This window comes from Phyllobates terribilis, unplaced genomic scaffold (genome assembly GCF_046119375.1).
Source record: "Phyllobates terribilis strain yellow unplaced genomic scaffold, ASM4611937v1 Scaffold_5__5_contigs__length_657084704, whole genome shotgun sequence".
Taxonomy (NCBI): Eukaryota; Metazoa; Chordata; class Amphibia; order Anura; family Dendrobatidae; genus Phyllobates; species Phyllobates terribilis.
This window is the reverse complement of record NW_027362765.1, coordinates 68,600,253-68,613,358: the sequence shown is the minus strand read 5'-3', so window position 1 is coordinate 68,613,358 and position 13,106 is coordinate 68,600,253. Positions and strand designations below refer to the sequence as shown.

At 48.4% G+C, this 13,106-nt stretch overlaps 1 protein-coding gene across 3 annotated transcripts in view; it reads right to left on the bottom strand.

Moving 5' to 3' along the window:
* LOC141270717 (uncharacterized) overlaps positions 1-13,106 on the bottom strand; it is a 57,137-nt gene that overhangs the window by 30,142 nt on the left and 13,889 nt on the right. For all 3 annotated transcript variants that reach the window (XM_073680807.1, XM_073680805.1, XM_073680806.1), the window contains 5 exons: positions 10,993-11,142; positions 10,684-10,863; positions 10,478-10,601; positions 10,297-10,394; positions 7,728-7,818 (listed from right to left, as the gene is read on the bottom strand). In XM_073680807.1, the coding sequence (XP_073536908.1) occupies positions 7,728-7,818; positions 10,297-10,394; positions 10,478-10,601; positions 10,684-10,863; positions 10,993-11,070 (571 nt within the window). In that variant the 5' untranslated portion in view covers positions 11,071-11,142. The remainder of the gene's footprint in view (positions 1-7,727; positions 7,819-10,296; positions 10,395-10,477; positions 10,602-10,683; positions 10,864-10,992; positions 11,143-13,106) is intronic.

The window sequence follows — 13,106 nt, the reverse complement described above, 5'->3', positions numbered from 1 at the left end:
TGTGGGCACTTAGCCTAATGCATCGGACTCTCATTGTAATATACAAATTGAAACAGCCTCACCAAGTACTGCGGTGAAATGTAGCTTTCTCCATACTGGTGTAGTGCCAGACTCATAGGTTCCACAACCTGGTAACTTTAGAAGAGATAGAGGTACGATACTCCCTACGCTTTTCCTCTTATCAAGATTCCTCAGGGGAGACTCCAAGGACTGGAGGGACTCTACCCAGGCATCCAGCCCATAATCTCCTGTCACTGGTCATGTCTTCAGACCCAGAGCGTTATTTTTGATGGACTACGGCTATCCATATGTGGTTTAATGGGAACTTAAGACAAATGATGTATGTTCACCCATTTGTTAACTACAACCCCTGGCAAAAATTATGGAATCACGGGGCTCGGAGGATGTTCATTCAGTTGTTTAATGTTGTTGAAAAAAAGCAGATCACAGATATGGCATAAAACTAAAGTCATTTCAAATAGCAACTTTAGGGTTTTAAGAAACACTAAAAGAAATCAAGATTAAAAATGTGGTACTCAGTAAGGGTCATTTTTTTCAGACCAAACTGAGGGAAAAAATTATGGAATCACTCAATTCTGAAGAAAAAAATATGGGATCATGAAAAACAAACACACAAAATAACACTCCAATACATCACTAGTATTTTGTTGCACCACCTCTGGCTTTAATAACAGCTTGCAGTCTCTGAGGCATGGACTTAATGAGTGACAAACAGTACTCTTCATCAATCTGGCTCCAACTTTCTCTGATTGCTGTTGCCAGATCAGCTTTGCAGGTTGGAGCCTTGTCATGGACCATTTTCTTCAACTTCCACCAAAGATTTTCAATTAGATTGAGATCCGGACTGTTTGCAGGCCATGACATTGACCTTATGTGTCTTCTTTCAAGGAATGTTTTCACAGTTTTTGCTCTATGGCAGGATGCATTATCATCTTGAAAAATGATGTCATCATCCCCAAACATCCTTTCAATTGATGGGATAAGAAAACTGTCCAAAATATCAATGTAAACTTGGGCATTTATTGAAGATGTAATGACAGCCATCTCCCCAGTGCCTTTACCTGACATGCAGCCCCATATCATCAATGACTGTGGAAATTTGCATGTACTCTTCATGCAGTCATCTTTATAAAACTCATTGGAACGGCACCAAACAAAAGTTCCAGCATCATCACCTTGCCCAATGCAGATTCGCGATTCATCACTGAATATGACTTTCATCCAGTCATCCACAGTCCACGATTGCGTTTCCTTAGCCCATTGTAACCTTCTTTTTTTCTGTTTAGGTGTTAATGATGGCTTATGTTTAGCTTTTCTGTATGTAAATCCCATTTCCTTTAGGTGGTTTCTTACAGTTCGGTCACAGACAGACTCCAGTTTCCTCCCATTCGTTCCTCATTTGTTTTGTTGTGCATTTCCTGTTTTGGAGACATATTGCTTTAAGTTTCCGGTCTTCACGCTTTGATGTCTTCCTTGGTCTAACAGTATGTTTGCATTTAACAACCTTCCCATGTTGTTTGTATTTGGTCCAGATTTTAGACACAGCTGACTGTGAACAACCAACATCTTTTGCAACATTGCGTGATGATTTACCTTCTTTTAAGAGTTTGATAATCCTCTCCTTTGTTTCAATTGACATCTCTCGTGTTGGAGCCATGATTCATGTCAGTCCACTTGGTGCAACAGCTCTCCAAGGTGTGATCACTCCTTTTTAGATGCAGACTAATTAGCAGATCTAATTTGATGCAGGTGTTAGTTTTGGAAATGTACATTTACAGGGTGAGTCCATAATTTTTTCCTTGGAATTGAGTGATTCCATAATTTTTTCCCTCTGCTTGGTCTGAAAAAAATTACCCTTACTGAGTACCACATTTTTAATCTTAATTTCTTTTAGTGTTTCTTAAAGCCCTAAAGTTGCCATTTGAAATGATTTTACTTTTGTGCCATGTCTGTGATCTGCTTTTTTTCAACAACATTAAACAACTGAATGAACATCCTCTGAGCCCGGTGATTCCATAGTTTTTGCCAGGGGTTGTATACATAACACCTTTTTGTGGTTACATAAATAGGGACTTTCTTTAGTCTCATTCTTTTTCCAATGTGTATATTTTTTTCTGAGTTCATTTTCATGCGTGTGTATGTGTTCTTTATCCATGTCGTCGAACAGCTTTTCTTCTTCCGGGCATCTCTGCCGACAAGGCAAAACTTTTGGTGATTGAAAGCCAGCTTCCAACACTTAAACTATCAATCAGCATGACATCGGCAGACACGCCCTGTCAATAGAGGAGACTGAAAGAGGAGCTGAATCACCACTAAGAGTGGTGTGTGAACTCTCCGGGTCGGTAGAGATCGGCAGCAGGCACAAAAGGAAGGTAGGAAGCAACTACCTGTGTGACAGTTCTTAGCACATTGTAAAAATAAAAAAAAGAATAGTCCCGGGTAACTCCATAATGAATCAGCTCCTACATTCACAACGATTGTAAGCTTGCGAGCAGGGACTTCACTCCTAATGTAATTGTAGCGCCCCGAGGGTTCGGCCGCTACAGGGGTATTGCACCTCAGACCAGAGGTGTGATATTCCACTCCCAGGTAAGGATGGAGTATGGACCAGGGCTCAGTTAGCTGCATACAGCACACACACCCGATTTCCGAGGGACAGCTCAACGGTGCTCCCACTAGACAGAAGTGCAGGCACGACCGACTATGTCCCTGCCTGGAGTGGGGAGGGGGGTGGAACACCCAGTGCTGTAGGGGCAGATAGGGGTTGGTTCCTGAGCGTAGGTAGGAGCCCATTGGTTGCTGGTCACCTGGGCTCATGGTCAGAGGGAGGTATAAAAGGTGGGCACCATCTTAGATCTAGGTTCGTTCAGTCAGAGGAGAAGACCGGGAGCGGAGGCTCTGTAGGAGCTCCACTCAGGAGCGGGCCTAGAGAGAGGCCGGAGAAGAGAGAGAGAGGAGGTAAAAGGGAGCTGTGATTAAGTCTCATCCCAGCTCCACGAAAAAGGAACAGAAAGGAACAGAGAAAGAGAAGGAGAGACAGAGAAACAGAAGGGCTCAGGAACAAGAAGGTGGAAGGGACCCTAAGAACCCACGAGAATCCAGGGTGAAGGGTCAGGCAGATTAAGGGTACCGGAACCCAAGTTGGTGGAGGAGAAACTACCCTCAGCCAAAGACCGGTCGTCGTGATCATTTATTGGTGCGATACCTCATCAAACCTGCTAGGAAGGCACCATATAGGACAGCGGAGGACGGGGCCCACGTTTAACCGCACAAGTCCGCGGCAGCTGGACAAAAGTGGGTCACTGGTGAGGCAGGCCAGAGAAAGGACAAAAGGGGGTCCTGAGCCATGCTTCTGAACTGCCTGGGAGTTGACCGAGCCCAACACCTGGTGGACGCAGCTCGGCTCGGGCGGTCACTACCTGTACAGAAGTGACCTGGAGTACCTGAACTGTGAGTAAAAGACATTGGACTGCAGTACGTTGTCTGTGTGCTCTTTCGCTCCTCCAGCGCTACCGGTGCTGGGACTCTCACCACCATCGCTCCCACCGTCCGCTGCGCTGCCCTGGGGCCGCGCTCTTCCCGTGGGGAGTCGCGCCGCCTCAGCTGCGCCCATCATCAGCCCCAGCGGTCTGCATGCAGCGGCGGTTCCTAATAGCCGCAATCCACGGGTGGCGTGGTCGGACATTATCTAAAGTACAGTAGCAGACTACCATTGGTCTGACCGCCCTGGGCCGTGGGACCGGGCCGCCACTGCTGCCCCCATCGTTCCCCTATCGCCCTATCGTGCCCCACGGCCCAGGGGGCGAGTCAGCTTTGGCGTAGTCGGCAGGATTTCGTGCCCGCTAACAACGGGTACTGCGCGCCTGAAAAGAGACTGTTTCATTGTACTAAAGATGGCGCCCGCCCTAGAAGAATGAGCGCCATAATGTGCGCGCCAAAAGACCACAGGAGGCCGCCTCCCATCGTGGGCCGGGTCCCAGAATGGCGCCAAAGAGGAAGCCCGCCCCCAACAACCATGAGCATGGCTGTGGAAATGTCCGTCAATGTGGGGGGGGCTGCCCCTGAGAGTGATTGTCAGCAGAATGCCCCAGGACCACCCCCCATGGGGGCGGAAAGAGAAGAAAACTGCGGGGCAGGGGGTGGTCTGGATCAGTCCAGACAGACCGCACCCGGGGATGGACGCACTCAGCAGCACCAGCCTCCTGGCACGAAGCCTGCTGCAGGCCGAACCGCTCTGCAGCCTAGCAGAAGTCCTAGCGCAGCTCCCCAGAGACCCGGAGCGTGCGCAAGCTGCACTGGAGGACCTGGAGCGGAGGATGGTCCGGGCGCAGCGGGGTGCACTCACTGAGTGGAGAGAGGAACTGGCCCGGCAGGCCGAGACCCACCAGCGACAGGCCTCAACCGCACCCCGGGGTTTGCCTGCCTCTGAGGACGGCGCAGGAGGAGAGAGGACCGGAGGCGACGCCGCGGAGGGAGCCAAGAGGACTGAAGCAAGTGAAGGGGACGTCACCACCCCAAGCCCAGCAACCGCAAGCCTGCCCCAGCCTCCCGTCGCAGCACCCGAAGCCCTACTCACCGCACCTGTTGCCGCGCCGCCACTGCTCCCAGCTAGGCCTCAAGCGGCGAGCGCCGCGGCCACGCCCCGCCCCACGCCCCTTGACCCCGGGCGCCATAAAGCAAGAAGCATCATCGGCCCGGTCGCAAGGCCTGGATGACCCGGGCGCCATTGCTAAGCCTGCGCCCCTGTCCCGGATGGGACTGCCACTTAGCGCAGCCAAAAGACCCCCGGCCTGGTCACAAGGCCGAGTGCCCCCGGGCGCTGCTCCCAGATCAGGTCCCCCCACTATACCATCGCTGGGCGTGGACCTATTGGCACATCATACCGGTCCGGATGGACTACCGCTGGAGTGGCCGGCGGAAGTGACCGGCAGTCAGCCATGGAAGGCCCAGCCCCCGCGCAAACCTCTGATACCAGCTCCAGAACCCATAGAGGTCACCCTACCCCCACTGGAGGACGTCCAATTTGCGTGGGACCCCACCAGCGAGAACTTGATGGGGTTCTCTCAAGAGACCCGGGCAGACGCGGTCCGTCGCCTGGAGGCCTGTCATCAGCAACTGGCGACCTTTGAGCGGGAGCGACGAGAGAGGCGCGTCAGAGAGGAACGGCTCCAGGCCCAGAGTGCTGAACAAAAACGTAAGGCCCGCCAAGACCCCCAAGCAGCCCGTGGTCCCCGAATCACCGGGACCATAGTCAAATTTCACATGGAAAACGGCTGGGGTTTCATCAGGGGCCCAGAAACCGCAGGCGACGTCTTTGTGACCCGCAGGGACGTTGAGAGTCATCTACCTGAGGGACACCGTGGCCGTGACTTGTACCCTGGTGATGTGGTCACCTTTACCCGCCACGTAGGCGCAAAAGGACCGTACGCCCTACATGTTCATCGGCTCACTGAGGAGGAGCTACAACACCGCGGCTATGAGGAGAGCCAAGAGGACCCGGACGGGTCTGAAGAACCATATGAGGAGGAAGAAGGAGCATATGGAGGACACCGCTACTAGTAAGTAGCAAAGTACCTGTGTACATAGTTACCCGTCAGGGTACAGAGAACTGATTACTGTTAAGAGACTGTTACCTGAGTGCCCCTCATCCCCTACCAGGCTGAGGACTGTGAGCAGCCATTCCCTTCCCAAAACTGGCCGAGGACTGAGAGCGGTCAATCCCTTGTATATAGTTGCGCTTCCTAAAGCGCCCCCTACTGGTTTTATAAAAAGACTACCACGTCTATCTCGGGACAGCAAGTCCCTCGTGTTTACAAGTTTGCCAAAGTTCCTGCACTTACAAGAAGAGTGCACACCTGGTCGCAAGTTGCACCGCCGCCAGGATCCAAGAATGTGTTGTAAAAATGTTTTCCTGCAAATGTTTTATATGAAAAGTTTTTATATGCTGCTAGATAGTAATCTGAATGTTTTCTAATAGTGTTTATATGTCAAAAGAGTTCCAGAAGTATTAGTAAGCGTTTTATAATAGTGTGACAAGAAAAGAAAAGCGTTTCCCATAAAGGGAATTGAACCATGTTGCCTGTTTTCTGAAGTGAAAAGTTTTAAAAAGTTTGCATGTCCTGTAATTAACTGTTTTTGCACTTTTCCAGCCCGAGGACGTGCTGTGCTTTACCAGGGGGGAATGTAGCGCCCCGAGTGTTCGGCCGCTACAGGGGTATTGCACCTCGGACCAGTGGTGTGATATTCCACTCCCAGGTAAGGATGGAGTAAGGACCAGGGCTCAGTTAGCTGCATACAGCACACACACCCCATTTCCGAGGGACAGCTCAACGGTGCTCCCACTAGACAGAAGTGCAGGCACGACCGACTATGTCCCTGCCTGGAGTGGGGAGGGGGGTGGAACACCCAGTGCTGTAGGGGCAGATAGGGGTTGGTTCCTGAGAGTAGGTATGAGCCCATTGGTTGCTGGTCACCTGGGCTCATGGTCAGAGGGAGGTATAAAAGGTGGGCACCATCTTAGATCTAGGTTCGTTCAGTCAGAGGAGAAGACCGGGAGCGGAGGCTCTGTAGGAGCTCCACTCAGGAGCGGGCCTAGAGAGAGGCCGGAGAAGAGAGAGAGAGGAGGTAAAAGGGAGCTGTGATTAAGTCTCATCCCAGCTCCACGAGAAAGGAACAGAAAGGAACAGAGAAAGAGAAGGAGAGACAGAGAAACAGAAGGGCTCAGGAACAAGAAGGTGGAAGGGACCCTAAGAACCCACGAGAATCCAGGGTGAAGGGTCAGGCAGATTAAGGGTACCGGAACCCAAGTTGGTGGAGGAGAAACTACCCTCAGCCAAAGACCGGTCGTCGTGATCATTTATTGGTGCGACACCTCATCAAACCTGCTAGGAAGGCACCATATAGGACAGCGGAGGACGGGGCCCACGTTTAACCGCACAAGTCCGCGGCAGCTGGACAAAAGTGGGTCACTGGTGAGGCAGGCCAGAGAAAGGACAAAAGGGGGTCCTGAGCCATGCTTCTGAACTGCCTGGGAGTTGACCGAGCCCAACACCTGGTGGACGCAGCACGGCTCGGGCGGTCACTACCTGTACAGAAGTGACCTGGAGTACCTGAACTGTGAGTAAAAGACATTGGACTGCAGTACGTTGTCTGTGTGCTCTTTCGCTCCTCCAGCGCTACCGGTGCTGGGACTCTCACCACCATCGCTCCCACCGTCCGCTGCGCTGCCCTGGGGCCGCGCTCTTCCCGTGGGGAGTCGCGCCACCTCAGCTGCGCCCATCATCAGCCCCAGCGGTCTGCATGCAGCGGCGGTTCCTAATAGCCGCAATCCACGGGTGGAATGGTCGGACATTATCTAAAGTACAGTAGCAGACTACCATTGGTCTGACCACCCTGGGCCGCGGGACCGGGCCGCCACTGCTGCCCCCATCGTTCCCCTATCGCCCGGATCCGCGTGCCCCACGGCCCAGGGGGCGAGTCATAATTGCTTAAACTGTCTTACCTTGTATTGAATTTATTGTCTGTACATGTCCCCGCTTAATTGTAAAGTGCTGCGGAAGATGTTGGCGTTATATAAATAACTTAATTATTATTATTAAAGTTTCATGTGAACACACCTGAAAAACCCCCGAACATCTAATGTTACTCTGCAAGTCAGTGACTAAGTAGAACTTGGAACTTCTTTGCATTTAGTGGTCACTACTCACCTGTGCGGTTATCTGAAGGAATCTCCTCTTTACACCGCTCATCACCCCTCACATATGTCTCTGAAGTATTAATATGGGGCAGATCTTTATCCTGAAAGAAAGACGTTTGAGAAGATCCAGACAACATCTAACATCTATGATCAGCTTTATCCTGTCATCTCCACCAGATATAAAACATATACTGTACTGAATGGCCACATTATTATAGAAACCCATCTAGTAGCACATAGGATCTTCTTTCCCCTTCAGAACCTCAGCAATTAATCGTGTCATAGATTGCACAAGGTGTTGAGATTGTTCCCCAGGAATACAGGCCCATGCCACCAACAGGATAGTTTCTTGCAGGTGCCACAAATTAAGTGAAGATCCTGAGATGCTCGGAACAACCCACCTCTGTCCCAGAGATGCTTTATAGGGTTATATCTCCCGAACTACGCACTGGGTAAATGTAATAGCTACTAGGCCTCAGGCAGAAGGTGTTCTGGTGCATGTCCTACCACCACCAAGAATTGCTGGACAATTCTCAATCCAGGTTGCCTCCTCCTCACCCGGTCAGCCTAACACCTGCACCACCAACTTCAGCACAGCTAAGGGGAAACGACAGCAGTCTGTTCTGAAACTCATCTATTTGTGCGAAAGATCCCACACAGCGTAGGAGGTGTGTAGGGGAAATCAAACATAGAATCATAGAAAGGTAAAATTGGAAGGGACCTCCAGGGTCATCTGGTTTATGGTGGATTGCAGTATCAATGTAGAATTCACTAAATCATCTCAGACAGATGTCTGTCCAGCCTCTGTTTGAAGACTTCCATTGAAAGAGAACTCACCACCTCTCGTGGCATCCTGTTCCACTCATTAATCACCCCGCTGTCAAAATGTTTTTTACTAATCTCTAATCTGTATCTTCTCCCAAACAACAGAACGATGAGTGGTTGGTGCCGCTGAACCTCAAGCTAAGCCTTGAAGTGTAACGGGCAAAATCTTGAAGCAGCTCTGAGCCTAACCAGTTTGACGAAATGTGTTAAAAGTGCAGGCTGTCTGTGTGCACTTTTAGCGTCCTCACCCTGCTGCTGCTCGCCTGCCTGCACTGCAGCGTCGCTTCTGCCTTCCCGCTCACCGCCTCATATGCGACGTACCCACAAAGTGGAACACCACCTTGGTTATGGTGAAGAGACTGTGCGAGCAACAACAGACTGGGTCAACGGAACCACCTCGGAAGGGAGGTTTAGCATGGCCGAAATGTGGAAAACTTTCCTCAGTACGCCACAACAACTTGCACTACCAACTGATACTGTCCATATTAGCAGGGGCACATTTGAACATGGTCTAAGAGTACGTGTCCACATGTCTTCACGTACTAACAGATGGGTCTGCCCCATTTACCTTTTGGGTCTCCAAAATACACACATCGCCTGAGGCTGACCTTTATGCCTTGGAGGTGCTGGACGGCACTGCAGCAAGTGTACTGTCGAAACGCGTAATTAGCACGTCCGCATCCAACGTGGGCAATTCATTAAAATTAACCAAGGGTGGTGGATCCCACAGGACTTGTCCGTACCTTTGGCTGACTAGAGAAGTAGACACAGCCATTGTTATATTCCACCGCAGTTTGTTCATTCTATTTGCCATTCCCAAAGTTTTGGGGCTACCCCAAATTTTAAGAAAATAAAATTACATGGTGTCATGCTCGGGCCGGGAGAGCCGCTGGCCAGTTTGAGCACTGTGATGAAATACCCGTCCGAGTTATATGGCCGTCTAACTCTTTCATTATGTGAGGAGCTGCCCATTTACTAAAGACTTTTCCAGTACGGAGCACCCGTTTTCGTCGATTTTATTGTGTTTTGTTAGAAATTTGCTTGCTGTGTTTTATTAGTGATTTGTTTGCTCATTAGTTCAACCTTAGGTATTAATGCTTCCATGCAGTGATCTTATCTCAGGAGCCTTAAATTACTCTTCTCTGAGTGGAGCCATCACCACAGAGGATCTCACCTGCAGTCACCAGTGATGGGGGTCTGAAAGATTTTTCATTCTTACAGCTAAAAGCAAATGTCTAAAGGGGGAGGGGGCTGATCCCAGGGAGGGAGAAAAGAGCAGCCAGATGTTTAGTCAAGCAGTTGTGTGGAAGGACATCGCAGAAAGAGGATTGAGATGAGGAACTGGAAGGATGGATAAACATGCTACAGTTGTGGGATGTCGTTGGGATTTAAACTTTCTTAAAGGATTGTTGCTACTGGATACCTGTGCTTCCATTGTTTTACCTGTCGTCTGGAGGATCGAGGACTGAGACTACAGACTAATCTGGCACAAAGGCAGTGGAACTACCGTCCCTGGAAGGGGATCTTGTGGATTGAGACAATTGTGTTTTGGACATTTACCTGGAATTGCTGTATTACCATGGATATGAGGAATAAAATATTGTTGCATCGTTACGCTGCCTAGGTGATTATTAAAATCCACAACCGCACATCTTCACACCTTATACTGGTGGATTAAACAAAACTGAATATAAGACCTTGACAGCCGTCTACACATTATAGGGAAGATCTCATGACACCTTCTCTCCATCTACCTGATGATCCTTAGGAACATTGGGATCTTCTTGTTTACAGTCCAATAGAAGAAGAGGACGGGGACATCTCTCTGCTGTTGTCCTCTTACTGAATAGAACTGGAGGAAACACATACAGGGAATTAATTAATTCTTTACATACAGATAATTATAGGCAGTGTGTATTTAGTCCTGTCTATTACCTGGAGATGTGAGGGTCTGGGGAACCTCCATCATGACGTCCTTGTACAGATCTTTGTGTTCTTCTAAATACTCCCACTCCTCCATGGAGAAATAGATGGTGACATCCTGACACCTTATAGGAACCTGACACATACAATGATACAGTCATCCCCCAATCCCTTCATAACATTACTGTATAATGTCCCAGCATTCCCAGCAGTGTCACCTCTCCAGTCAGAAGCTCAATCATCTTGTAGGTGAGCTCTAGGATCTTCTGGTCATTGATGGCCTCATGTATCAGGGGGTGAGGTGGAGGCACCATGGTTGAGCTCAGGGGTCTTCCCCATCCCTCAGACACAGGGTCCTGACAGCGCTCACTAGGGGTCTTCTTCACTACTGTGTAATCCTGGTTATGGAGAGCCACATTAATAAATCTCACTACAGACATTTCCAGAGTCCTCACCTCTCCAGTTCTGTCCATCTGTTATTCCCATAGATAAAAATGATGTAATGTGACGTCATCAGAATCTCTCACCTCTCCAGTAAGCCGGAAGAGGATCTCTAGGGTCAGGTGTAATATCCTCTCCGCCATCTTGTCCTTATCCATATCCATCCTCGATGGGTCAATCAGGAAAATTCTCTGATATATTAGATCTCCACTGAGAGGATCAGATATTGTAGGGACCTGAATGGGGAGAAGATGACAATGTAACATCATAAAGATCCCATGTAAGAAATCTCCGGAGCTGTTACCGGCTTCACGTGATCACTACATCCAGTCATGGCCCCGTCCTGCCCCCGGTATAACACACAATCACATTAAAGTCACATACAGAGATTTATCACAGAATATCTCCAATCCAGCACCAAAAACACAAAACAAGTACAAAAATAAAAATCTAAATGATATGAATCTTTGTTAAATATTCTATGAAAACAAGACAAAGTTATAAAGTGCCGGGAACATCCACAGAGATCAGGATGGCAGAACCGGGGAAAACAATAACAGATAATGATAGAACATTAATATAAGCTACAGAAAATTGTAATCCCAGTAAATGTGACTGTCCCAGAAAGGCGCTGCATAAATCGAAAAAAAAAAAAGGGGATGTGTGTCTGGGCAGAAATACTGATACTAATTACTAAAAAATTATCACCACAACAGTATTAAACTGTGCACGCAGAGCGGCCAATGTAACTGACACTGCGGTCACAGATATCAGGATGTACAGAAAAGAGGGCGGATGTGGAGGATATTAATCCCATGTATAGGAGTTAGTCCAGTACAGGTAGTAGAGTGGGACGGGGAGGAAAGAAGGAGAAAAACAAAAACAAAAAGGTGGCGTGGGGGTGTGGGAGATATTGAAAAGACCATACAAAGACAGATAGAATTAATAAAGGGTTAAACATAACGCGATCTGCAAATAACATACAAATTAAAATCATTGTGGTCTGTATGTATCCAAGGGGTGAGGTTTCTCCTTGTGGAGAGTGATATGTTAAGCACGTCAAGGTGAGGAGACTTAAGCCGCAATGCTCATTTGGGAAATATGAAAATTGTCTCTTCAGAGAGGAAGAGAACTAGAATTCGAGTACCACCTATACAAAGGGCAGTACCCAGAAACACAGTGTCTGCAAATTGAGATTCTGGTCCTAGCTTTTATCCTAAGTCATGTGACAAGGCTCGTTAGAGAGTCGATATTGACTTTTAGGATTGCTACTTCCTATAGATGGCACTAGAGTTCTAATCCTTTTCCTCTCTGAAGAGACAATTTGGTCTCTATGTAAAAAGTAATCCAAACATGTGATCATCATCAGTGCACACATTCACACAATCTGTCACATGTATATAAGATGTTTTTAGTTATCCTTTCCCAGCCCTGATTCTTCATCTCGGGTTTCAATCTGCTTTCTTGCCGCATTCCTCTTGCTTGGGCATTTTTCATGGCCAGCACATTTTCTGCCACATCTATATCCGGGCATAGTAAGGCTCGTGTCTCGCCCTTCCTGCCCTCGTCATTGATGAAACCGGGTTTGCCGTCATGTGACCCGCCCCACCTCCGATGATACAGTGCTGGGTGTACCCACCTTCTGATGGTGAACAGTGACTGTGCCGCTTACGGAGATGATACTTTTTGACAGAGCAGTTCTCATTGGCTCACAGGAGGTTAAATAGTTCTCTCCACTGGTTTGACGTCGAAATGCACGTTGGGCCTGGCACTATCCCAGCAGGAGGAACATATGGGTAAATATTAGTCCTTTACTTTTTCTCGTCAGCTATGCAGCCCTTATTCACAAACTCCAGCTTTACCTCGCTATATACCACTATTACTTGAATTTTATGTTATTGTTTGAATGACATCTTTCTCCCATTATATACTTATTTGTATACATTGTTCTTATACATCATTATAATGTACTAGCTTCCCCTCCTACTGTGTTTGTTGGCCTCTGGTGTTTCCCCTTTTTTTCATGAAGTTGAAAATTGTCCTCGGGCCCTCAACCATAGCTTGAGAAAAAAAAAACCTCTAATTTGAGCAACTGCAGTAACAAAAAGTGGATTCACGCGGTGCAGAGCATAATAAGAAATAAACTTGTCCAAGTAAATAGAAGTGAAAATAAAGCAGCACTAACCAACTTCCTAAGAAC